We start from the raw sequence: 27,725 nt of genomic DNA, 5'->3' as shown, positions 1-27,725 counted from the left end.
GCCGCATCAGTGTTGCGGAAGTTAGTCCCCATGTGGTGAGGCCTCTGTGCCGCATCAGTTTAGCATGGGGTGGCAGGGTCAGCAAGGTTCGCAGGCCGCATTAACACGCCCGGCGGGCTGTACCCGGCCCCCAGGCCTTAGTTTGCCGACCCCTGATCTACGCAGAAATAAGTCCCATTGACTTAATTGGGTTTACTCCTAAATTGGTGTGTATAAGATTACAGCCTTTATCAGTTATCAAGAAAAATAGAGTGTGAGAGAAAATGCTGGCATAGTGTTGAAGCCGCAAAGTCAGAAATTCCATTGCAAGTTCCCATTGTCCATGATACATCTAGACCGTGGTTCCCAATGTGGGGCACACGACCCACAGGGGGGCAATTTGAGAATGAATTATTAACAGTTAATGGCCTTTTAGGCTTCCTCCACGTGAAAAGGAGTTCACTTTTTGAATGATAAGAATTGTATGTCATGGGGGGGGGGGGCACCAGGATTTTAGAGATGCTTAGGTGCGTAATGGCCAAAAAAAAGGTTGGGATCCACTGATCTAGACAATGCATGCTCCTGATCTGATTGCACATTCCTAGGTTTAGGTGGACTCTCATTTTCAAGGTGGAAAGTATTCAGCCATGTTTTAATTGCAAGGATTGTGTAGACCATGAAATCACTCCAAATAACCAGTAATAATTCACCTGGAGAAAAAAACAGCATTAAAATCTCAAACAAAGAATATGAGGGAAAGCAATAATTTGAGACCAGTTCAGCAACAAATACTTTATTTTAAAAGGAGAACAAGGTTTTCCACCATAAGTCTAGAATTTAGCATTTTTAAAATCAGTTATTACTAGGGTGGTGGTGGTATGAAAGCTTAAGTTGTTTATACAGTGGTACCTTGGTTTTCAAACGTAATCTGTTCCGGAAGTCCGTTCCAAAACTAAAGCGTTCCAAAAGCAAGGTGTGCTTTCCCATAGAAAATAATGCAAAATGGATTAATCCGTTTTAGACTTTTAAAAACAACCCCTAAAACAGCAATTTAACATGAATTTTACTATTTAATGAGACCATTGATCCCTAAAATGAAAGCAATAAACAATGTACTGCAGTCAATCAATCAATCAGTCAGTAGCTGAACTGGGTTCCACAGTCACACACACAAAAGAGCCACAAAAATGCAAAATAAATAGCAGAAACAGACAGACCTCAGCGTAACACTTAAAATGGAAGTGTGGCACTCAATTCATCAGTGTAACACTCAAAACAGCAGTGTGGTTGTGGCGTTTGTACAGAGCCCCCGGTCGTTTCACGGACTACAGTGGTACCTTGGGTTACATACGCTTCAGGTTACAAATGTTTCAGGTTACAGACTCTGCTAATCCACAAATAGTAAGAACTTTGCTGCGGCAGCAGGAGGCCCCATTAGCTAAAGTGGTGCTTCAGGTTAAAAACAGTTTCAGGTTAAGAACGGACCTCCAGGATGAATTAAGTTCTTAACCTGAGGTACCCCTGTATTGACCTGTACACCAGTGCTTTATTCTTCCGCTGCCACTAAGCAGGTTTCTTCTGGTGAAATACTGAGTCTCAGTCAGGTTGTAAAGTCAACAACGAAGATTAAAGTTTATTGAAGAACAAGTTTTAAATATATTCAGAACGGTTTTTGAAACGCGCACCCTTAACTAGATGTGGCACTATCTCACACTGTCACACTCTTCTCTCTCAGTTCTATCCCTGTCTCTCACTCTAGCTGTCACAACTGCTGTGTTCGTCTTTTACTGGCTTTGTCTGACTCTGACTCCTCTATCTCCCAATGGTAAAACCCCTGGGCTGAGCCTCAAAGCCAGGTAGAGGCTCCGCTTCTGAGCTTTCTCATTGGTCAATCTACATTAACCATTTCCACCCCCCTGTACAAACAAAATCACAAGGAATGAGCAAAGGCCACATTGGCACTCAAATCGGAAGTGTAACACTCAAAACGGAAGTGTAGCACTCAAATAGTCAGCCTAACACTCAAAATGGAGCATGTTTGGCTTCCGAAGAAAGTTCGCAAACCAGAACACTTACTTCCGGGTTTGCAGCATTTGGGTTCCAAGTTGTTTGAGTACCAAAGCGTTTGAGAACCAAGGTACCACTGTATACACAAGCAATGAATAGGATCCCTTCCTTCTGCAACTGGAAGAGGGAATTAACCCAGAGACACCTCTTGATTACATGGGGAATTTTGCTAAATGCTGTCGTGCTTTGGTGAGACGCTTGATCTTCTCCTTCAGAGTGTTCCTCACATTGGAAGTATCATACCTCTCCTGAAGGAGAATGTCAAACTGATCTTTGTTTTGCAAGAGTTGCAGCATTGCATTTTGTAATTTGTCAGCATAATCCTGGAGAACATATGTCCGAATAATCATGGGAATTTGGGTGCCAAGACGGGTTCCTGCGCTCTGCAAACAGAATAAGAGTTTGGGTTTTTAGACTGATTAACGGACAGACAAAACCAGGAAGGTAGCATTATCAAAAGACTATCATTACAACAGGTCATCCACTTAAACATAGGTCACTGGAAGAAGGCTTAAATCACTCCCACTAACAATCAATCCAAAGAGGAGGGATAATGGGGCCTTATTTATTTCACAAATTGGTTTGGTTCTCTTGTTTCTGGGCCCAAACAATAGAGCAAATAATTTCTCTCATCATATTCATGCCCCACCCACCTTTTTTTTTTTCCACCATGAGAACTCTAAGAAATAACCTGATGTATGTGCATGTGTAAGTACTTCTTTATTTAGGTTAATATGTGACATTTCTGTTAAGAGCAAGCTGCTCCAAAGCAATAGCTTAAAAACTTAAAACAGAGTTCAGCTATCCTAAGAGAGGAGCGGGAAGGTGGTGGAAGGCTATATCAGCCCAGGAGAAAAACTATTCAGATCAAAGTTTTGGATACTCTGTTTCTTTATTTTACTACTAGAATTGTTCCATGTTGTAATGGGAGATTGAGGTGTTAAAAAAAGAGGTTGAAACTCACTTTGAAGTAAGCGTTCAAGTGGTAAGTCATTTCCTCCATGGAGCATAGCTTTGCAGGAACTAGAACTGATTTTGTAAATGCATTTCCAACAGCTTTCGTTCTAATACCACTTAAATCTTCACTATAAATACTGTCCTGGGAGTACACTATTTGTTCCATTTTAAACTGAGTATTGATCATGGATACCGCAGCCGCTTCTTGCTTCAGTTTCATATCTTCAATATTGATCTGCATGACAAGAGATATTGTCTTTCGTTGTTGTTGTTCCACAGTAATTCATTATGAGAACCCCTACATTCAGTGTTCCCAAGTATAATCAGTAAGGCTCAAAAATTAACACCTAAAACTGCTTTACCAATATAGGTCATTAGTCCATTTCACCCACCACCCTGAATGAAAGTTCCAGTGTCTCAGGCAAAGGTGTTATCAGAGATTTTTAAAAACTGGACCCTTCCACAAGCCTTGATGGGTAGCGTTGTGTAGATAAATATGGTAAGGTGTTACAAAGCACTTCCATTGGAGCTGGGGTAGGTAGAAATATTAGAAATGCATGAACTCCACAACTGATGGTAGAAGAACAGTTACATTTTGAGAGAACCACAGAATAACATCTTGCACAGAAATATCAGTGGATAATATTTCCACTTTAAAAATATAAAGCTACCATTGTGTCAAGAGCGAGCTAGCAGTAAATCACATTGTGCAAGTTGGAGTTAAGTCTTTAGCAGCAAACACACTATCTGCAAAGGAGCGTCGGGCCTAAGGAACACAACTCATCTCTGGTAGGTCTTGCCCCCATAAAGCAGTTGCTGAGACTGAAGGTCCCTGCCTCCCCACACCTGCCTAAGTCCCCCCTTCTCCAGAGTTTTTTTTCCAAGCAAGAGACTGCATCTACACCTCAGTAATCTCTCCTTGGCTCTTTTCTCTCTTTTTTCTTTTTTTTTTTTAACCAGGGCTAATTTTCTGGGGAAAGAGGTGCCGGAACTCACCATGAAGGCCTCTTATAATGACAATGGCGCCCACCTGAGGGGTCAGAACTGAGTTCTGGTGAGTTCTAGCTGGAAAAAAAACCCTGGATGTAATTAAAGATAAGGAAGCAATGAGTGATAAAAAAACATATTTAGAGAGTTAAGAGAGAAGATGGACTGGATTTTCAATTAATGATCCTTTTTGTTTTAAATTGTGTTTTGTTGGTGGTTGTTTTTTAAAAACTATGAATCTGCCATTCCTGTCTTGCTGTGCTGGCCTGTTTTATGCTCTTCTGTTATTTTTTAATATTTTAGATACTGGTGTTTGCTACTTAAAATTTGTTTTATATTTGTTGTTAATATTTTAGATCTTGATGTTTCCTATTCAAAAAATGCTTTACACTTGTTGTGAGAAGCCTTGAGAAAACTGTGTTTAGAAAGGCAGAAGTCTCTGAAATAAACGAAATGAACTCCCCGCTCTCTGGGTTGGGCTGAGGGCAGAAACTGACCCATTCCAGGCCCCGTCTTTGTCCAGGAGCTCTCTCAGGCTCTGGCTCTCTCCATCTTACTCTGAGATTTTTGGGAAGCATCCTTCCCCCTGGGCCTGCACCCTCAGTGGGAGCCAGCCCCTAGGTACGCCCCTGGCCTTGGAGGAGGTGTGGGTCACCCCCCAACTGCAGCCGCTGCCACCTCCCCTGTTGGAAGCATCAAACTGGGCAGGCGGAAGGGCTTCTCAGCACAGAGTGATGGGCTTCCAAAGGACGCTTTGGCCAAGCTGTGGGGGTGGAGAATCATGGAACTTTGGAGTGTCAGGCATAGCCCTACTGGCTTTAGCCCAAACGTAGCAGAGTTTTCCTGCACAGCGAAGAAGCTAGTTGCGGCAGTAATGACAAGTCAGCTAGACTCAGAATAACTATTTACAGGATTTATTAAAAGGAAAAATAAAACAGCAGAGTTTCTGCATACAAGTAAAAGTAAAATAAACCCTCTCTTTCTCTCTCTCAAAACCATACACAGCACTTCTACTCCTAACAACACCTCACATCAAACTGAGCTAGCAATCCCTTGATAACAGAGTTGAGTGCTGGTCGTTAACCAATCAGAGTAAGTAGTTTCTAGGTCAAGCAGACCTGGGCTTTCTGCCAAGAGTAAATTGACACCAGCCTGAGTTAATTGTGCGAAGCTAGAATCTGCAAGTTTCCCACGAGAACCAATTAACAGAAACTGAACACCCCCTCACAGATTCTGCTGAACAATTAACATCAAATACACCTATGTAGAAGATCATTTTTCCAGCAAACCTAAACCCTTGCACATTCGCTTGTTCTTTATCTTTGCCAATGGTTTAGTTAACACATCTGCTACATTTTCTTCACTTGATACATAAGTACAGGTGATTATATTGTCTTGTACACAGCAACGTACATTTTGGTATTTTACAGAGATATGTTTGGAACGCGATTTGAAACCCTCTGTTTTACTTAATGTTATACAAGCTTGATTATCAATGTAAACTTGTACTGGTTCTCCACAATTTACATTTAAATCTGCTAACAAATGCTTGAAATAAATCACCTCGTTGCACAATTCACTCAATGCGGCGTACTCTGATTCCGTTGAAGACACACTTACAACGTCTTGCTTGCATGACTGCCAGCTGATTAAAGCTCCACCGACCATTATGAATAGTCCTGTGACAGATTTTCTATCCGGCAAATTTCCCCAGTCACTATCACAGTAGCAACTCAACATTTCATCCTCTGAAGAATTTAATTGTAACATATAGCCAATTGTCTGTTTGAGATATCTCAGAACTTGTTTTACCCCTTTCCAGGCATTTAGTGTGGGTTTTGAGACCAATCTACTTAATATGCCTACTGCATAACTAATATCAGGTCTGGACCACTGTGCTAGATACAATAAACTTCCAATTACAGAGTGATATACATCAGGATGTTCAAATTCAGGACTCTCATCTACATGAAGTGTTTTTATGAAACCTGGATCCATAGGCACCACTGCCCCTTTGCAATCCTGCATCCTGTATGTAGTCAGTAGTTGTTTAACTTTGTTCTGCTGACTAATTAAGCAGCTGCCATCTTGGGCCCAGCACACTTCCAACCCTAGATATGTCCTAACCGGGCCTAAGTCTTTCACTTTGAACTTACTGGACAATTGCTTGGCAAATCTTTTAGTTTGTTTATCTGTTTTGCAAGCATACAAAACATCATCTACATAAATCAGACAAAACTCTTGATCACTACCTGTACCACGTACATAAACACAATTGTCAGCTGTACTCTGCTTGAAACCAAATGACACTAAGGCCTCATGGAAACATTTGTTCCAAGATCTTGCAGCCTGTTTGAGACCATATAGAGCTTTGTTTAATTTTAACACTCTATTGGAACCTGTCTCATAACCAGGCGGTTCGGCTAGATACAGGTCTTCTGATATTGATGCATGTAAATATGCAGTCTGAATATCAAAATGGTTTAACAGGAGTTTTCTCTTTGCTCCAAGCGTTAAAATCAGCCTTACACTGTCTCCCTTAGCAGTAGGGGAAAAAGTCTCGTCATAATCTTTTCCAGGCCTCTGAGAATATCCTTGAGCCACTAAACGAGCTTTGTACTTGTACTCTCCTGTCACCAGAGGTTTAAGTTTGTACACCCACCTGCAGCCTACAATCTTTGCCCCCTCAGGCGCTGCTACTGGTGTAAAAACCTTGTGCTCATTCAAAGAGGACATCTCTTCCTCCATTGCCTGTTTCCAGAGCTCTGCCTCCTCTTTTGGTAACTTTAACACTTCCTGAAAACTCTTGGGTTCTGCAATCACACTAAACACATTTGCAGTATCAGGAGAAAAACGCACCGGAGGCACTCCTTTGTTTTGTCTTTTAGATCTTCTGGGAGAAAATTTTTCTTCTGACCGACTTTCCTCCTCAGAACTACGACCTCTCTTTTGTTGCTTAGCAACTGGTCTTTGGCTAACACCACTTTCTTGAGAGCTCTTATCTGAACTTTCCTCCCCCTCAGACTCTGATTCTCTATGTTTACCTTCAGAGTCATGAAGCTCCTGGGAAGGTTCAAAACAAACCTCAGTATTGGCATGTAGTCTCTCCCAGCCACTATGTTCACAAAAACTGGCATTCCTGGAGATCACAATGCCATTTGTCCCTTCAGCAAAGCGGAAACCTTTTCCCAGCTCCTGGTAACCCACAAACACTAACTGTTTGGTCTTAGGATCTCCCTTCTTCCTCATTTGTTTCGGAATTAATACCCAGGCTTTTGATCCAAACACATGCAAATGGTCAATTTTGGGTTTTTTCTGAAACAATTTAAAGTACGGGGTTGTACCTATTGTTTGATGAAAGAGCCTGTTTTGGAGATAACACGCGGTGAGCATGCTCTCCCCCCAATAAGACATGGGCAAATCAGCATCATCAAGCATGGCAAACATCATATCTTGTAAAGATCTGTTTTTTCGCTCTGCAACGCCATTCTCCTCTGGGGAAAAAACGTTCGTTTTTCTATGCCCAATGCCACGCTTTTGTAACCAATCTTTAAAGGCATTTGACATAAATTCGCCACCTCTGTCCGTCTGAATCCTTTTGAGTTTAATGGACAGAAATCTTTCCACAGATGCCACCCAGCCTTTAAACTTAGTGAACACGTCACCCTTATTCTTCATGGGAAAAACCCAAGAATAACGTGTGGCGTCATCCACAATTGTTAGTGAAAAGCGCGATCCACCCCTGCTTACAGCAAATGGACCAATTACGTCCATGTGAACCAGCTGTAGCGGTGACTCACTAACTCTGTCACTTCTGGGGTAAGAGACTCTGTGGGTTTTAACCTTTTTACAAACATTACAATCAAGGTACTTGTTACAACTCTTTAAATTACCCCCATCAGCCAATTCAGACATTTTTAGTACACTTTTCCAGCAAGCATGCCCCATTTTCCTATGCAATAAGTGCACACAGTTGTCATGTATAGCTTTGTTATTCACTGCAGGCTGAGATTTACTGACTACTGCTGCAACTTGAGATCCTGCTTTAAGCCAAAACAAGCCTCCCTCTGACCTAGCAGTGCCTAAAATCTCACCAGCCTTCTTAATAATGCAACTGTCTCCTTCAAAATGCACTTTAAACCCAGCTTTTAGCAAACAATCTACAGACATCAGATTGCTCCTTAATGAAGGCACACAAAGTACATTTTGCAGGCATTCACGAAGACAAGGAACAAAAACTGCACCCCCCGAAATCACTTCGGAAGTACTTCCGTCTGCTAGAGCCACCTGGCTGCGCTGTGCTGAGTTCTTGGAAACAAACAATTCATCTGAATTCACGATGTGGCGAGATGCTCCCGAATCGACCACCCAGACCGCTTGTTTCTCATCAGCAATCTTGACCTCGCCGGTCACCAGCTGAGCCGACTGTTTTTGTTTGAAGAATTTCTTTTTACGCTGCTGCTGCTGCTGATCTCGTCTCTGCTCTTGCACCGGCAACTGAGACTTGACCAACTCTGGACATTGTCGTTTTAGATGCGCTGAAGACCCACATCGGAAACAACGCCTAACAGCAAACGCTGACTCCTCGCCGGTACACTGCTTTTGCTTCACCTCTGGCACGGCATGAGAACTCCTTTCAAACCGCCCACCTGTAGAAGCCTCTGCAGCCAACGACCTTTCTTGCCTCTTCTGCCATTCTTCAATCAAACGCCCAGTAACGTAACTGACTGATAAATCATGCTCCTGCATGCCTTCTAGAGACAAAACTAAATTATCCCAGCTTTCCGGGAGAGAACTCAAAATAATAGCCACCTTCTCCTGCTGGTCTAACGCACAGTCTCTTTCCTGTAGCGCTGCAAACTTTAACTGTAAACTGTGTAGGTGTTCCTGCATTGTAACCCCAGGCTGTAACATTGCCTTGTACAATGCCTTGCGAATGAACAGCTTGGAAACCGCTGTCTCACGCACATGGAGTTCTTTAAGTGCTTGCCACACACCTCTAGCTGTCTTGATTCCCCTCACATACGGCAACTGGGAATCTTCCAGCCCCAAGACAATTGTGGCCCTTGCTCTTTGGTCTTTATCGAGGTCTTCATCATCAGGCTTCGCAGGAAACTTACTCACCACTTGCCAGAGACGATCCCTCTGCAGCACTGCCTGCATGCGTTCCGACCACAGCAAGTAATTGGAGTCATTCAGACGCTCAAAAGCCATCTGAACTGGTTGTGAGGCCATCTTGGGAGCGATGTCCCTGGAACCCGGAACCAGCTACTCACGACCACCGAGAGAGAAAACAGGAACCACAGCACCCAGCACTCACACGCTGCAGCTGTTGTCCTTGTGTCCGCTGCGTCACCAGCTCACCACGGTCAGGAACCAGCCAGAGTCCATCTGCTGCACCAACAGGAACAACAACTTCTGGAACTACTGGAACCAACGCCGTTGATGCTGACACCACCGCAACTCAGGCTGGCAGCACAATGCCCATAACCTCATGGAACTTTGGAGTGTCAGGCATAGCCCTACTGGCTTTAGCCCAAACGTAGCAGAGTTTTCCTGCACAGCGAAGAAGCTAGTTGCGGCAGTAATGACAAGTCAGCTAGACTCAGAATAACTATTTACAGGATTTATTAAAAGGAAAAATAAAACAGCAGAGTTTCTGCATACAAGTAAAAGTAAAATAAACCCTCTCTTTCTCTCTCTCAAAACCATACACAGCACTTCTACTCCTAACAACACCTCACTTCAAACTGAGCTAGCAAACCCTTGATAACAGAGTCGAGTGCTGGTCGTTAACCAATCAGAGTAAGTAGTTTCTAGGTCAAGCAGACCTGGGCTTTCTGCCAAGAGTAAATTGACACCAGCCTGAGTTAATTGTGCGAAGCTAGAATCTGCAAGTTTCCCACGAGAACCAATTAACAGAAACTGAACAGAGAAGGCCATCTTGGAGGTACAGGAGCCGTCTCCTAGGGGGCGAGATCCCTTCACCCCCCAATAAAATATCTGAGGGGGCTGAGCCCCCCAAAGTTGATGGGCATTGCCATTAAAATGGTGTGCACGCGCCACATCTTGTGATTGGTTATGCAGGGCGCCCCCACCATGTTTGATTCAGGTTGGCGCCCCTGCCAGGGGGAGGGGGCCGGCGAAGGCTAGGAGCCACGTTGCCTCGGCTCCCCCTTCGGAAGCCCCGCCGCGAGGGGAGAGCTGCTTCCCGAAAGGCCCCCGTGGGAAAAGGCTGCTGGACTGGGGCTGATCCATCCGAGGTTGCCCCCCAGGGCTCCTCGCCCCGACGGCCTGCCCGTTGCCAGCCGCGCTCCTGCCCCGGGACCCCCGCCCGGCCCCCTCCGAGGGTCCCCGCAAGGCGGGCGAGGGCCACGCGCGGCTCCCCCGACGGCGCGGCCGCGCGCCTTATATAAGCGCTGGTCGGGCTTGCGCAGGCGGCTCCTTCCCTCGCTGCCGCCGGCCCCGCATCCCTGCATCCCTCCTCCCCCTCGGCCGCCCTCCTCCTCCTTGGCTCTTTTCATACTTCTTCTGGTTCTGGGAGACAAGCAGGAAAGGGAGTTTGTCACAGCAGGAAGGAGAGACACCTTCTCCAGCCAGACTCATCTCTGCCTCTTGGCCTCCTCCCCTGCTTCAGCGTCTGCCTCTGATTCTGGACTTCCCTCTGCCACAGACTCTCCAAGCTCACTATGCCCTGTTCCCTCTTCAGTTTCTGACACCTCAGTCTTCTCCCTCTGACGGCTCATCCTTGTCCCACCACCCTGGCCTCTGAGCAACCAGTCCATGATGCATGGGCTCTCTTCAGCAGAGTAGCCCCATCCCTGCATCATATCATCTCCTTCATATATATTAGGTGGGACAAGGAAGTAGTTAAAATTAAGTCAAACTATTTATTTATTTTTTAAATCTAGGATCATACTTGGGGGCAGAGCTCACATAAAACACTCATCAGGGGGAGACCTTTTCAGACTGATGGGCCAGGTCTAAATTTTCCCACCCCTAGCTGCCCACCTGTCAATCACCTGACTTCATAGTGATATCAGGTGAAGCTGTGCTTTAAAGCCCTGATTGTCAGCAAGCACACTAGAGCCATCCTGGTTTCATGTATTCATTACAGGGTTCCACGTCTGCCTTTTGTCTAACACATCACTAAATACTTCACTTCTTACCTGAGCAGCTCTCAGAAGATTGTAGAAAGCACCAAAGTGTCGGTAGGCAGTTTGAATAAAATTTTCCCGCACAAGTTCTAGAAAACAGGGAGAACCATTTAAAGGCACAAAGTCTTAAGAGAAAAATTGTGGCTAAAATTCCTAAGCAACTGGCCGAAGTAAATAATATACTGTCCTGTGTATTGTTGGAAAAAACTGGGGCCCTGGGCTTGTGTCTTTACACACCTTCACCTCTACCAACACACACACACACACAGGGGTGCCAACACTATTTCTGGGCAGGAGGCTGAGCCCCCCCAATAGTGAGGGGGCCACCATCCCCCACCACTGCTGGGCAAGACTGGCCTGCTGGTCCCCACCCCGCATGTGGGGAGCAAGTCGGCGCCCCTGCACACACATGTGTTCACATCAGTTAAATTGTGCAATATGTCAGAAAAGAATGACCACTCTTGCTAATGTGTCTTTCCTGGCTACCGTTAACCCAGGGGTCTGCAACCTTTAAGACAAAAAGAGCCACTTGGACCCGTTTCCGAAAGGAAAAAAACTGGGAGCCGCAAAACTCGTCATTATAAAAATAACTTTTTTGTCACTTTTTTTTAATTATTTCTTTGTTTGACCCCTCAGAATTACTCCTCCTCATAGAAATAAACGTTAAATTAACAAGTTACCTTTTTTTGCGTGTGTGTTCTTCACTCCCCTTAAAAACAGTGACCAGTGTACATGCCCCCTTTCAATGCAGTGACCAGTGTACATGCCCCTTACAATGTAACGGGCGGGCGGGAAAGTGACATTGGGACGGTGCGTGACTAACGCACGCACCGCCCCCATGCGACGTCGCAGCCAGTACAGCGCCCGCCACAGTGGGGAGTGTCGGGGCACACAATGTGCCTCCTCCCCTCGCTAGTATCCGCCCCGGAGCCACGGCAAAGATGTAAAAGAGGCACATGTGGCTCCGGAGCCGCGGGTTGCAGACCCCTGTGTTAACCCAACCTTCTACTCAGAGGCATGCATGCAGATTAGAGTGTTTGTGTGTGTACAATATGCTGCGAAAGACAGAGAGGCTGGGAAAATCAAGTAAACAATATTAATGGGAATTGCTTCCTAGGAAGTATTTTGTTAGGATTAGGATCAGAATGATCAACTGACAGAAGACATGTAAGATTGTGGCATAATAATCAATTATTACTGTGCTCAATCTCTCTCTCTCTCTCTGTCTCTCTCTCTCTATATTCTATATATATTCTCTCTCTCTCTCTATATATATATATACTTTCCTTTCAAGGCCAATATATGCTAAGCACTATGCAGATATAAAAAAGGACACAAGTCATGAAGATCATTGGGTTAAATTGTGTATGCAAATAAATTATGAGCTGTTACTGACTTTCACAAAGCCAATAAAACATTTAGGCTGCGATTCTATACCTAATTAAATGGTATAAAACTCAGTGACATTTACTTTTGAGTGGACATGTATAAAATTGCACTATAGAAGGTAGTGCTCTTAACAGAGAATAATTTGTTTTTCTGCATGTGACATTTAAAGTGTTTTGATTACCCTACATTTGTCAATCAAAATATTCACAATACTTATGTGTATTAAAATAAATAAAAAACTATTCTGTTTTAAAACTGCTATTTCTATATTAACAGTACATCAACAACATTCAGAAATGATATATTCCAGACTAAATTATATTCCTAAAATCACGCATGAAACCCTTTACATAAACCATGTCGCTACTGTAAAACGTACCTGCTACATCCGCCAACATTTCAACAGCTGGCGATTTCAGCATCATAATTTGCCGTCTGACAATGGTCTCAAAGGTCTTGTAATTAATAAACCCTGGGAGTTCTTTACCACGATATTTATTTTCATAGCTGTGAACTTCATCTTTCATAGTATCTCTTACTGCAACATTGAAAAAATTGCATTAAGTAATCACCCTCAGCTTTCAAGGCTCCAGTACTGAGGAAGTTAATAATCATGGCTACTCCATGAATTATAGAACACACATTTTTTTAACCTGCTCTTTTCTGCAAGTCTGATATTGGAAGACGCCTATCTCCAAAGCAAAATAAAAATGGGCTGCATGCACAGGTAAACAAATATCTGTGACAATGCCCAAAATGAACCATAGATTTCTGGAATTCAGAGATGATAGGGACAACAGCACATAATGTGCATATATCCCATCAAGTACCACACCCACCCACAAGTGTGGCTAGGAAATACTGAGATCAGAGTTCAACTGAAAATGCTCATGTGTGAACAAACATGCACAAAAGTGCATATGGGAAAAATGGGTCTGTGCAAACTACATGCACGCTATCACTCTGATGAGTACACAGCCTGCATGAGAATTCAGGTTAAAACTGGGTGTTCACTTGCAGGAAAAAAAATAAGAAATTTGAAACAGTATACCATTTAGTGCATTGCGGTTGATCTCCTCTTGCCATTGATTAAAGATATTTCGCACTTTTGTGAACAATCTTGTTTCTTTCAAATCCGTTAAATCCTCTCCTTGCACTTTATTTAAGATGTCTTGATTAAAAAGCTTGATTTTCTGTAAAAAGAATATATATATATATATATAATATTTATATATAAATTCAGTCTGTCCAGCTACAATGTACATCTTTTGAAAAAGAACTGATTATCCAGAAAGCATCAAGATTCGCCACCAAACATTACGTGCAAATGAAGTTTTACATAGGATAGGAAATGAGGTGAGGATAATTTCTTTCTGAAATGAGAATAGTGGAAAGAATGAAGAAACCAAAATGCTGGAGGCATGTCAAGCCATTCAAAGGATCGGGGTGGGGGATGAAGGGACAGCAGATGACACAGACAGTCAACCCGTTAGGCTTTGAACTTGATGGCTTAAGCTTTATGGCTTATACAAATGAGCAGAGTACAATAATAAAAGAGAAGTGGATCATGTTCAGGATAGGCACCACCATTCATATTCCATAGTACCATTCCTAAACCAGCACAAAGAGAATGCTCCCCAAATCACATACAAATAAGCTTTACAATCTTAAAGTGGTTCCCTGATGTTACTTTTCAACAAGTAGCCAATCCTCATCTTAAGTAAAGTATATCCTTCAAATAGATGATATAGGGTGAAGGAGACATAATATTTAAAGAGGAGCCACAGCAGAGTCATTACATGCTGTGCAAGCATGACTTTCTATCTGTTTTGCAATGTACATAACTTTCAACTCTCCTAACTACTGTCTGCCTAGACTTAGATTCACTATGCACAAGGTAATAAAAGAGATGGGAAAGGATAGCTGATGACGATGGGACCTTCGGGTATAGGGCGGTATAGAAAATTAATTAATTAATCAATCAATTTATTCATTATATAGTGGTACCTCGGGTTACGAACTTAATTCGATCCGGAGGTCCGTTCTTAACCTGAAGCACCACTTTAGCTAATGGGGCCTCCCACTGCTGCTGCGCTGCCAGCACATGATTTCCGTTCTCATCCTGGGGCAAAGTTTGCAACCCGAGGTACTACCTCCGGGTTAGCAGAGTAACCTGAAGTGTTTGTAACCTGAAGCATTTGTAACCTGAGGTACCACTGTGACGATGATGATGATGATGATGATAATAATAATAATAATAATAATAATAATAATAATAATAATGGCCCTTGGAACTTAGTATTGTACCAATGCTTTTGGTCCAATTGAAGCATATGGCTGTCCAATCTTTTAATGCAAAACCACCTCCCATCACCCTTGACCATTAGTCAGGAGTCCAGCAACATCTGGAGAGGGACATGCTCCCCACCCTCTGTTTTTCACCGGATGGTTGTTGTTTATTTGGTCTTTCATTATCAACATTCTTTTTAAACGTACATTATTGCATTGAAGCTCAGAAATGTCTGCTAGAGATCAAGGCCTAAACCTCTTCTACCAAAATTACATACTGATATTTAGGTACTTCGTTTTCAGTTTCCTGAGAAACACACATATTAAAATTTTCAGGCATTCCAGAAATAAAATTGGAAACCCCACATTTATTTACCTGTATGAGGAAAGACATCTTCTCTTCTGTGTTTCCAGGCACATCTTGACCACATTTTTGCAGCTCTGCATTTGTTACCGCTAGCTTTTCCTTAATTTGTTTTTGCAAAGTTGGCAATGTTTTCTGAAAGACAGACATGCACCAAGAAGGAAAGTATTCAGTCTCAGAATGTTTCAACACCTCTTCAGAGTGAATTCACAGAATCATTCACAGAATCTGACACTTGACTGAGATAAATGCTATTGCAGCTGCTTAACACTGGTGGGGAAACATAGAAGCCACCAACTTCTTTTTATTTGGAACACACCAAAGCATGCCAGAAGGTCTTATTCACAACCCTATAATCAGAATGTATTTAGACAACCAAGACGTGTGTGTGTGTGTGTGTGTGTGTGTGTGTAATACACATATAGTTTTTCTTTAGAGAAATGAAGATTATTGGACTGCTGATACATGCATTTGCATACAACATATAGTTATGCCCCGGGACTAAAAATGACATGTCACATGTCCAACGACATGTAGTTTTTCTCTGCTGGTATTTTTTTTACAGTATAAATCTTGAAAGCAGAAGGTGCTATTTAACTCTTTCCCCTCCAGCCATTTCCCCACTCTTTTTTTAAAGCAAAAAATTGTCAATAGAAGTCAAAGATTGAAAACAATTTTTCTTTTTTTTAAAAAAAAAAATTGAAATATAAATAAAATCAATCATTAAAAATATACATTATGTACTAAAATTACAGATTAAAATACATATTAACTTACATGTTTGGATAGGCTTTCCTAAACATGTAAGTTTTTTGTGGACATTAAAAAAAGATACAGAGGAAATGCTTCCCAGCAAAGACAAGGTGAATACAATTATTTCAAAGCACTAACAAATTTAGTTATTCAAATGAATCAGCATTCTCTTACGCTAATGTGCTCTATCAGCTCCTGTGTAAGCCTTTCTGCCAAAAGTGGGATGGTAGCTCTGCCTTCCTCCAAAAGAGATCTAGCAGGAAACAAGAGTGAGTAATTAAATTTAAAAGTATGACACAAGTATAATCCAGATAAACAGGCAGGCAGGCAGGCAGTTCCCAATAGTCAATCAAATGGGGCTCGTTTAAACAATCTTTGGAGTGATCAGACCCAGTGTGTGGAGTACTGCAGGCTGAAGTGTCAAACAGATGCTTGCATTGGTTGCATACTTTCACTTAATTTGGCATTATATTTCAACCAACAAAGACCACAATGAACGGATTTCTTTCTTTCTTTTTAAAAATAAGCCTACCTGAAAAAATCGTGTTCTTCGAAAAATTCTCTCTCTTTCTCAATTGCATCTCTCAAAGTCACTTTGTCGTTGATGTCACTTTGCCCACGACATTTAACGATCATATATCCTTTTCTCAGGGGGACTCTTTGATTCCGGATTATGTCCACCACTTCTGCCTCTGTTCCCTTGTCGACCAAGTCAGGCTTGGTCAGGATGCCTGTGAAATAATAGATGCATAGGAAGAAAAGTATCTTATTTTAGGTGGTTTATTTTGAGAAAAGGTAGTACATATTCTGAATCAAGTCACCTTTGAACCCATGGGACCTGTATGGGAAAAGTGTGTCTCTGAACTTCCTTACCACTGTGAAATTATGGTGACTGTCCACATTTTTGGGATTAGGAAACAGAGGACTTCAAAGTGAGAGCATGTGCGTTTGAGGCCTGCCTACCAAAGATGACTTAAGAGGACAGACCATCTCTGACTATTGGGCAACCTTGACTGGAGGCCAATGAATGTTGTAGTCCAGTACATCTGGAAGACACCAGGTTGGCAAAAGCTGTTTCAGAGAATATATCTATGATGGGAAATATGAGATGTTCTTATGAACAGAAAAGCCTACTGGATCAGGCCAATGGTCTACCTAGTCTAGCATCCAGTCCTCATGGTAGCCCAACCACATGACTATGGGAAACATGCAGATCTACACCATACATGTAAAGCACAGGGGTTCCCCGAAATAATCTGGGAAACTGCAGTTTTCCCTTCACAGAGCTACAATTCCCAGCACTCTTAAACTACAGTTTCCAGGATTTAAATGTACAGTGAGGATCTGTTCTCCATTTGGAAGTAAAGTATTGCATAAGGGTGCAGTGGGGAGGAAAAAGACAGCCAGGACTCAGCCTGGGGAATCCAGCAGCAGCAGGGCCTGGAAGCAGTGGCAGATCTTCATTCTCCGGTGGGTCCTGGGGGCAGGGGCGTGGCACCCAGCACGGGCGTGGGGACAGCCGCGATGGCACCCTACTGGGATTGCGCTGCCAGGGGCGGTGCACTCCCCCTGCACTCCTCTTCCTCTGCCAGTGCCTGGAAGTATTTTCTTTTGTGCCACTGGAACAGCTTGCAGTTGGAAGAAATGGCCGGCTATCTGATAGCAGCTGAAAGAGACTGCAGCTTGCCAGACCAGCTGTATCAGATGAGCTGTGGAACCAATAGGAAGCCAGCTGGCCCAATACAAGTACTATATTGGGTTTGGCTCCCCAGTGTGAGCAATCTGTCACTGTCTGATATGCAGATTTCTGTTGCCTCACCATGCCTGCTGTCTGGAGCCTGACCTATGGTCTTGGACCACGTTACCAGCCTCTGCTCCTTTGGACCCACTATTGCTGCCCTTGACCCACACAGATTCTGGACCACACTGCTTGCTGCTGAGTCCATCCTTCCCCCAATATTCTTCTATTTCTCTGTACAGATGTGCAGTTCACAACAGCAAAGAGCCGCAACAGAATCAGCCAGAAGAATTCAGCCTGCTATGTGAAGTGTGCAGGTCTAGAATATTCACAGAATATACAGCTGTTAAGTAACCATTTCAGTAAATACAGCAGAAAGAGGGTTGATTTGAGGGCTAACACAAAATCATGGTAAAAACTGATTAGATGCTTGGCAAAATGATGCTTGGCAAAATGTTAAGAAGTGAATAGGCTACGGGAAGACCTCTAAATAAAATTCTGAATGACACAAATCAAACAGGGTGGTAGGATTCCTGCAGTGATAACTTGTCCTCCCCATAGTTAAAAACACCACCATCACTTTTTAAAGTGTTTATTTAACTTACCAAGTGTTCTCTCCCCCGTGGGATCTACTTCTTGAGCCATTTTCAGTGCCTCCGTTGTTGCAATGTCTACATTACTTGGCACCACTACCAAATTGATGGTTTCTTGTTTGTTAATATACTTCTTAATTAACTTTATTATCTGTAACAAAATTCAGACAATAAGAGCTGTGTTATATGGCACCTTATAAAATGAGTAAATACAGCCAACTAAAATTTTGTACAAACCTGGAACAATACAAGAATCTGTTGTGCCAAAGCAGTGGATTTATTAACATAACTGCTGTATTGAACTAATCAAGGAATTGGAGGTGATCAGCATTGTTGTACTTTAACACCCATCAGCCCCAACCAGCATGGGATGGTGGGAGTCTGAGTCCAGCAACATCAGGTTTCCTACTGCTGTGTTACAGTGTTATTTATATTCCAATGTCTACCAAGGATTTCAATGCAATTTACAAACAATTACAAAAATTAAAACAACAGATAAAGCAAACAAAGCAAGCAGCAAATAAAAAACTGCTAGTATTTTTTTTAATGTGGTAGAAAATGTTTAAAAATATATCAATGGTGGTACGAGGCATACCTTCCAGCCTGTGTTCACCCAAGCTCCTGACAACTGTGTCACTGATGCTTACCTGGATGGAGAGGTGTGGTGCAAGTGCAGCAGCAGAAGTGCCAGATTGGTTTTGCTTGTGTGTTTCAACCTTCCTGACCTCCCCACCACCTCACCTCTCTCTTTCCTGTAAGCAGCTCTCAGGAGGTGAGAGGAGCACCAGTGCTCCACCATGCCACCCACTTCTGCCCCTAGGATTCCGTAACTGGAGCACCACCAATAAAATCCCTTCTCCCTTGTAGATGCAAGCCTTACCTCCAATGGGTGGCACTTAGCAAAAGGCATCATACCTTTAGCATGTGGGCACTCCCATACCTTGCTGTATCCACCCAATTCATTTTCAGGATCCTACCAGTTCTGAAAGCAATCTTCTTTTTACCTGCTGTCCAATGTCTTTTGGCTGATCACCCACAGCCACTCTTGCAATTCCTGGCAGGTCAATCAGAGTCAGGTCCGGAACATCTGAGGAGCTGATTTCCAGGCTAATTAATTCTGAGCTAATGCCTGATCCTGAGCCAGCCATTGCATTCTGGGCTGTATTATAGGAGGAAAAACAAAGTACAGTGGTACCTCAGGTTACAGACACTTCAGGTTACAGATGCTTCAGGTTACAGACTCCACTAACCCGGAAGTAGTACCTCGGGTTAAGAACTTTGCTTCAGGATGAGAACAGAAATCGCGCGGCAGCAGCGACAGACCCCATTAGCTAAAGTGGTACCTCAGGTTAAGAACAGTTTCAGGTTAAGAACGGACCTCCAGAACGAATTAAATTCTTAACCCAAGGTACCACTGTAACAGTACAGGAATATTGTGGGAAAATCTCTTCCTACAGACCAAAAAGTGAACACTTCAGCAGAAATGTGTTCTTCTATAATAGACTAGGCAGAAAAGGAAACTAATTACAAAGATAAGCATTTGGAATTTCTGCTTGGTGCAAAGGAAGACACTAAAAACCATCACAGAAAAAACTCTTTATGTATAGCCCAACCCTAGTAACAATTTAATATCTGTTTGGCTGCCCACTAGAGGCTATACAAAAAAGTAATTTAGATAGCAATTCTATGTGCATCGATGTGCAAACTAGCTCTCCTGAACAGTGAGACGTGCTTCTGTGTTAACATCTATAGGATTGCACTGTCAGCGACAGTTACCTCTAATGATTTGTTCTTCCACTTGTCTCGAGCTATTCATTTCTTCCACTGTGTTCAGATATGAAATTTTCCCTTTCCATTCCTTTGTGTTGTGTGTTTTCTTCAGCTTGAGCTCTAAGGGGCATCTTGTAACAATACCTGTAAAGTGAAAAAGCAAGCATGAAGGAATGGAAGATGACAGGGAAGGGCAAAGGGAGCCCTACTCTATCTTGAATGTCACCAAAACATGGGTGGGCCAAGGAAAGCCTTGGTCGTATCAGCAGGTAGAACACTTAGAACGCAAGAGCCCTGTCAGATCAGGCCAAAGGCCCATCTAATCCAGTATCCAGTGCTCACAGTTGCCTACCAGATGCCCATGGGAAGACTGTAAGCAGAACCTGCGTGTAACAGCCCTCTCCCTACTTGTGATTCTCAGTAACTGCTATTCAGAGGCATACTGCCTCCGACAGCAGACATGGCCCATAACATTACAACACTACTGAAGTCTTTAGACACAAAGAAAGTGCCATGATCAGTATAGTTGGGTCTTTGCATCCTTCAAACGGCAGGCAGAAGGAAGGAAGGAAGGAAGGAAGGAAGGAAGGAAGGAAGGAAGGAAGGTAAAGAAAGAAAGCTGTTTAGTCATAGGGAGAGTAATATCCCGTGCATTACAAAATATTTCCCAAGACACCTATAACAGATAGCAACCAAAAGGGGAGGAGAGATACCAAGCAATATAAAACTATTAACCGATGAAAAAGACTAATAAAAAGTATTAAACCAATTTCATGGGGAATGAAAGTTACTTAAAGGGCTCAGAAAAAATAAAAAGTCCTCCCAAAGTAGCAAAAGAGTTGCCAGGCAAATCTCCCCAAGGAAAAGCATGTCATAAACTGGGTGCTACCACCAAGAAAGCCCTCTCTTTAAAAAAATAAATATTTTTTAAAAATATTTCTTAAGTTTACAAAAATACATGCATTGTCTCTTTTTTCAGGTTGCGTTTAGAACCACCTCCCTTTACACCAGATGGTGGGAGAGACTCTGAAGACAGTCTTAATATAGAGGTCGATGATTGCATCACATTGACTCATGGAGATGCTGGGCATTTAAAAAGAGGGAAAGCGGGGGGCAGGAATTCTCACCACTGCCCCTTGGAAGAGCAACTCCAGAAAGAGCTTCCAGAACTGAGCTTTTCCCTGAGCTTTGATCTCCAATCACAGCAATTGCTGGCAATGCCAAGTCCTTCTCCACTCCAAGGGCTCTCAGAGAATCAATAAGGTCAATACATGGACGGACTTTCTCTTCATACTGGGTGCTCAGGACACTTGTACTCTGAAAGAAAAACAAAACAAAAGGGCACCTGTGACCAGAACTAGAATTAGTTATCAAGTCCAGAAACCATTTTCACCAATAAATATTAGTGATGTGGAGCAGCAACTGTTTTCTTAAGTGTAAGCTTCCCAGGTCCCTTCCACCTGCTCATATTTGCACATACCTGCAATAATATATGGGTACTTCCTACACATCCTTATCACAGGCATCACTATAAGAAGAGGCAAGGGGGAGCAAGCCAAAGGCTCAGCTAGTCCAGCATCTTGTTCTCATAGTGGCCAAGCAGTTGCCTATAGGAAACTCGCAAGCATAACTTGAGGGCAACTGTGCTCTCTCTGCTTGCGATTCCCAGAATCTGGAATACAGAGACATACTGCGTCTGACAGTGGAGATAGAACTTAGCCATCAAGATAGCCTGTTCCTCCAAAATTTTGTCTAATCCTCTTTCAAATCCATCCAAGTTGGTGACCTATCACCACATCTTGTGGAAGTGAACTCCAAAGATTAACTACCGTAAGTGTTGTTTGAAAAAATACTACCTTTGGTCTGCCCTAAATCTTCCAAAATTCAGCTTTATTGGATAACCTTCCCACCCCATGCCCCAGGCTCTAGCATTATAAGAGGGATGATTCAAACCTTAAATATGAATGGTTTCCTTGCACCCAGAATCCTTACTGGGGTATCTAGGTCTGCATCATGGTATTTAAGAGGTATCCCATGAAATTAAAAAATAATTTGCCCTTACAGATGTTGATTCATAGCTGTGCGTTTCTGATAGTACCTCTATAAGTTTACTCTTCAGTGGACTGGAGCCATTTTTCTTTCCACACTTGACCGACATGTTGTTCCCTCGGAATTAAAATATTTTTGTGGACTGGAAAATCAGTTTGCCTGGTCATAGTAAGAAAAAATATTTTGATTTTATTCTGATGTGCAGGCTGCTTCTGAGAGAAATTCTAAGGCCGGTATCTTTGGTGGAAGTAAATTGCTCTTGAACTATTAAAGCCTGAGCCACCCCTTCTCCCACACCAGAGTCAGTGGTTTGTATTTTCCATTGGAAAACGATTCATGATAGCAAAGTTAAAACAGAATATATATAAGCTTGTTACATATCTCTTGGGGTTTGGGGGGGATATATTTTAAAGAACTATGAAGACTGGTAGTAAGTTTACTGGCCTCCCATTCAAGATAATGAGCCAGACACTTTACAGTGAGTTCAGCAATCCATACAAAAAAGTTAAAGGGTGCCACTGAACTGCATGATGCCCTATGTATTTGCAAAGCAAATCCCTAGCCATTGATTCTACATTGGTGTCAATCCCTATCCCCCCCATCCAAGTCCCCTAGCATTAGCCATACCTCCCTGATCTACCCAGTCAGAATTGGGCTACACCATTCCTGAAAACCAAAATACCATACTATTGCATGCACCCCAATACCTGAGCAGCAAGAGAGTCCATGTGTACCTGCAGTATCCCACGGTTTGGCTTCCTTAGAATAAAGTTCTATAGAGCCTGTGCTGTCATTAGTCCATATGGTTTTCTTTACAACCTAAGATGGTTTTCTACACACAACCTAAAAATGGACTGGAGCAGCATTAGCCCTCAACAAGTTCTTGCTTCCCCATTAGGTTTCCAGCGAAGCCTCAAGCCACAATGCTGAGGTCAGCATAGAGCAGTGTTTCCCAACCGGTGTTCCACGGCACATTAGTGTACCGCGGAACGTTGCCTTGTGTTCCGTGGGAGGGAGGCGGGCGACTCGGGCGGCGGGGGGCGGGGCGGCGGCGGCGGGCGCGCGCGGGGCGGCGGGCGGGCTCCCTCCCGCATCCCATCGCCGCTCGCTTCGGCCGGCCTACTGGAGCGAGCGGTGATGGGATTGGGGGGGGCTCGCTTGCCGCCCCGCGTGTGCTCGCCGCCGCCGCCCCGCCTCTCGCCGCCCGGGTCGCCCGCCTCCCTCCCACGGCACACCAGCCTACCTCTGTGTGCCTTTGCCCAAAAAAGGTTGGGAAACACTGGCATAGAGCAAGACAGCACCTCCAGCTTCAAGGTCACTCACATACAGCCCCCCTGCACCCTCTGGCTGACTGTTCCCCTTCCTAGGATGAGGTGGGGGAAAGCTCACCCATTCGTCTCTATGGCAACAGTGCTCACTCTTTAAGATGCAGATGATGGGTACCGTATTTGGCTAGGGAAATTACCTTGACAAAGGAAGTAGTTTGACTGGTTCAGCAAGTTTCCTCTTATAGATGTTAAAGGTAAAGCTAAAGGGACCCCTGACCATTAGGTCCAGTTGTGGCCGACTCTGGGGTTGCGGCGCTCATCACGCTTTATTGGCCGAGGAAGCTGGTGTACAGCTTCCAGGTCATGTGGCCAGACTGACTTAGCTGCTTCTGGTGAATGAGAGCAGTGCACGGAAATGCCGTTTACCTTCCTGCCAGAGCGATACCTATTTATCTACTTGCACTTTGACGTGCTTTTGGACTGCTAGGTTGGCATGAGCTGGGACCGAGCAACGGGAGCTAACCCTATCGCAGGGATTCAAACTGCCGACCTTCTGATCGCCAAGTCCTAGGCTCTGTGGTTTAACCCACAGCGCCACCCACATCCCCTTATAGATGTTACCTTCTCATAAACTGGACTGCAGCTTTCGAAGAGATCCCTGGGTATCGTCCATACTGACCCCCCCCAAATATTTAGCAATATATAATTGAATGCCACATAAGAATCTCTTATTTGTAAATTAAGAATGCATTTAGCTTTGACATGCCAAAGACAAGTTTCCCAAACCATTGAATTCAATTTGGCATGGAAATTGTAACGCAACAACTTTTGGAGGACCCCACGTTAGCTACCCTTGAATGGGGCAGTGAACAACATTCCCTCTTCCCCCTACAACCCTGGGAGACTCCTCTGCTTGCAGACATTTAATCCACCTTAGGGGTTCATTACTTTCCAGGCTCTCCCCTCCCGCTCCCAAAATGGAAATCCTGCCTGCAGGCTGATTATACTGTGGAAGGATTCTTACCTCTTGCTCTGAGAGAAAATGCTGCTTTCCTGATGCTCTTGTTTCTATTGTGTCAGCATCAGCTCTGCCTTTCCTGTTCAGGGAAATCGAAACTTAAAAAGGCATCTAACCAATGGCATTATCCCACACCAAAAGCAATATCGCAAGGGTGCCAACAGTGTGTCAGTTTTCCTCGCTGCAGAACACAGAAAGGAAACTGAAAATGATGCTGTCTCATCAGGAGGAAACGAAACTTAATTCAGGTCCTTGAACTGGTTGCATCTGAAACAGATCAGCATCACACTAGACTGAGCAGCCACCTGCTCCTTTTGCATTTTATAAGGCACTAGTGTTGTAATGATTACACATTTGTTTAGCTCTTTGTTCTGATTTCCCAATAGTCCGCTCCCATTAAAAACAAAACAAAATTAACACCAACAGCTGAAATCTAGGAAACAAGTTGCAGTATAAATAAAATGCTAACAACAGGATTCTGACTTTATTGAGAGTTTGCATAGTGCATTACCTCAGTGATCCTTTCAACAATGTTGCAGATTTCAATTTATGTCACACTGGTGACTTAAAATTAGTGGTAGGGGCAAGTGGGTAACAGGGGAAGCCCCATGGTCAGGATAAGAGTTTTTCATTTATAATGCAAATCATGCCTCTCTGAGGGACTTTATGAAGGGACAGGGCTTTGTTACACTTGTGACATGAAGTATTTCGCCATTAGACGTCCACAGATAATGGCACAGGCAAGATTGAACCAAGAACTGCCTTGGAAACAACTCAGTTACTGTGCTACTCTCCCTCTCAATAAGAAGTATACTTAAAAGCTCACTAGAACCAGAAAAGCCGTTCACTGACATCTAATTGCTTGCAAGCTCAGGGTATGTGGAACCTTGAGCAGACAGCATGTTCTATATTTGGAGCAAATACGGAAAAAGCCCTGTATGTACTGCAACAGGTCCAAATCTATTGTCAAGCCATCTCTTGATAATTTTAAAGGATAATTGGATTCATATGTATAGACGCAGTCCCTAAAATATGCTTAATTCCAACCCGTTCAGGGTTTTGATGCCAGCATTTTGAACTGGGTTCAGAAGCAAATTGGAGTCAGTAGAGTCTGCAAATAATAAGATGACTATGCTCTCATCTTTCCACTCCTGACAGGAGATGGAATCGTAGAGTTGTAAGGGACCACAAGAGTCATCTAGTCCAATCCCCTGCAATGCACAAATCTTTTGCCCAATGTGGTGTTCAAGCCCACGACCCGGGGTGTGTGTGTGTGTGGCATGTCCACTCAGCCAGTGATCAGATAATAGCCCACACTGCAATCAGCATGAACACTCTCATACCAGCAGGCGGATACCTCACAAGACAATGTGATGCAGGCAAAAAACATCTGTACAGACACAAACACACTTGCTGGCTGGGAGAGCAGACCAGGTATCAGCCAGGATGCTACAAACCAGCTCTTCCCTGTTTGGTCCTTTCTGTAGGTCTTCTGCAAGAATAGCCAGCATGGTGACTTCCAGTTGTTGCTGGACTACAACTCCCATCAATCCCACTCCTAACCAGCATGGACAATGGTTATGGATGATGGAAACTGTAATCCAACAACTTCTGGAGGACACCACGTTAGCTACCCTTGAATGGGGCAGTGAACAACATTCCCTCTTCCCCCTACAACCCAGGGAGACTCCTCTGCTTGCAGACATTTAATCCAGTCATTACTTTCCAGGCTCTCCCTTCCCGCTCCCCAAATGGAAATCCACCCTGCAGGCTGATTATACTGTGGACGCTCCGGTTGCGAACATGATCCATGCGGGATGCACGTTGGCAACCCACAGCGGCACGTCTGTGCACGCGCGGGTAGCGATTCTGTGCATGTGTGAACCCCAAAACCCGGAAGTAACCCGTTTCAGTTCTTCCGGATTTCGGCAGGTCCGTAACCTGAAAAAACGCAACCTGAAGCGTCTGCAACCCGAGGTATGACTGTCCTGTGGAAGGATTCTGACCTCTTGCTCTGGGAGCAAATGCTGCTTTCCTGATGCTCTTGTTTCTATTGTGTCAGCATCAGCTCTGCCTTTCCTGTTCAGGGAAATCGAAACTTAAAAAGGCATCTAACCAATGGCATTATCCCACACCAAAAGCAATATCTCAAGGGTCCCAACAGTGTGTCAGTTTCCCTCGCTGCAGAACACAGAAAGGAAACAGAAAATGATGCTGTCTCATCAGGAGGAAACGAAACTTCATTCACTTCCTTGAACTGGTTGCATCTGAAACAGATCAGCATCACACCAGAATGAGCAGCCATCTTCTTCTTTTGCATTTTATAAGGCACTAGTGCTGTAATGATTACACATTTGTTTAGCTCTTTGTTCTGATTTCCCAATAGTCCGCTCCCATTAAAAACAAAACAAAATTAACACCAACAGCTGAAATCTAGGAAACAAGTTGCAGTATAAATAAAATGCTAACAACAGGATTCTGACTTTATTGAGAGTTTTCATAGTGCATTACCTCAGTGATCCTTTCAACAATGTTGCAGATTCCAAAGTAACAGGGGTCCAGCACACTGGTGATATAAAATTAGTGGTAGGGGTGAGTGGGTAACAGGGGAAGCCATGGGCAGAATAAGAGTTTGTCCTTTATAATGCAAATCATGCCTCTCTGAGGGACTTTATGAAGGCTTTGTTACACTTGCGACATGAAGTATTTGGCCATTAGACGTCCATAGACCACAAGAGTCATCTAGTCCAATCCCCTGCAATGTGGGGATCAAACCCACAACCCTGAAATTAAGCATCTCATGCTCTACCGACTGAGCTATATTCAGTGGCAAAGGAAAAGACACAGATAATTTAAATCCACATAGTTCCTCTTCACAGAAGTTACAAGAGTGGGGCCAAAAAAGACAGAAGTGGCCATCTAGTGGCAGCCCATTTAGCTCAGAAAAGGTTACTTCTAGGGTGGGTGAGGAGAGGCAACAAAGGAGTCGCAGTAGGTAGGTGGATCTTAAACCTTTTCCTAGACACCATTTGCCCACTCCAAATCCCACAGCAGTTTTCCTCACTTCCCAACCTTCAGGTTATTAAATGCACATATAATCATCTAGGTGTTGCTATAGAATGAGACCTCTTCTGTCACACACATTGACCCCATTTTGGGATTCTAAGATATAAATGGACACAAGCATTCCATTTTGCTGACAGAGGAAGTGATTTTATTTGGGCGAGTAAAGCTAGTTTTGATCATATTTAACTTCAGACTTCGTTAATGCCTCTGATAATTCAACAAGCTCTCTGAGGTATGATTTCGCCTTTCATGTCTCTGTTAAGGGTGGTCTACAAAACATG

General features: G+C 43.5%; 1 protein-coding gene across 4 annotated transcripts; it reads right to left on the bottom strand.

The window, feature by feature from the left end:
• Window positions 1–756: 756 nt before the first annotated feature.
• On the bottom strand, window positions 757–26,512 carry LOC114596103 (interferon-induced GTP-binding protein Mx1-like). Of its 4 annotated transcripts, none has more exons than XM_028727235.2 (14): window positions 26,385–26,510; window positions 22,142–22,251; window positions 21,171–21,360; window positions 20,050–20,187; window positions 19,278–19,432; window positions 18,286–18,424; window positions 16,475–16,673; window positions 16,117–16,195; window positions 15,202–15,324; window positions 13,588–13,729; window positions 12,916–13,074; window positions 11,160–11,236; window positions 3,011–3,238; window positions 757–2,429 (listed from the first exon to the last, which is right to left on the bottom strand). In XM_028727235.2, the coding sequence occupies exons 2-14, from the start codon at window positions 22,199–22,201 to the stop codon at window positions 2,199–2,201; spliced, it is 1,920 nt and encodes a 639-aa protein (XP_028583068.2). In that variant the 5' UTR covers window positions 22,202–22,251; window positions 26,385–26,510; the 3' UTR covers window positions 757–2,198. The 4 variants fall into 4 exon arrangements, with proteins under 4 accessions (XP_028583068.2, XP_077783484.1, XP_028583069.2 ...); XM_077927358.1 differs by having other exon boundaries at window positions 22,142–22,253; window positions 26,393–26,510; XM_028727236.2 differs by lacking the exon at window positions 26,385–26,510 and adding an exon at window positions 24,385–24,623.
• Between the last annotated feature and the right edge of the window lie 1,213 nt (window positions 26,513–27,725).

The sequence above is a fragment of the Podarcis muralis genome, chromosome 4 (assembly GCF_964188315.1).
Source record: "Podarcis muralis chromosome 4, rPodMur119.hap1.1, whole genome shotgun sequence".
NCBI lineage: Eukaryota > Metazoa > Chordata > Lepidosauria > Squamata > Lacertidae > Podarcis > Podarcis muralis.
This window is presented reverse-complemented; position numbering and strand designations above follow the sequence as displayed.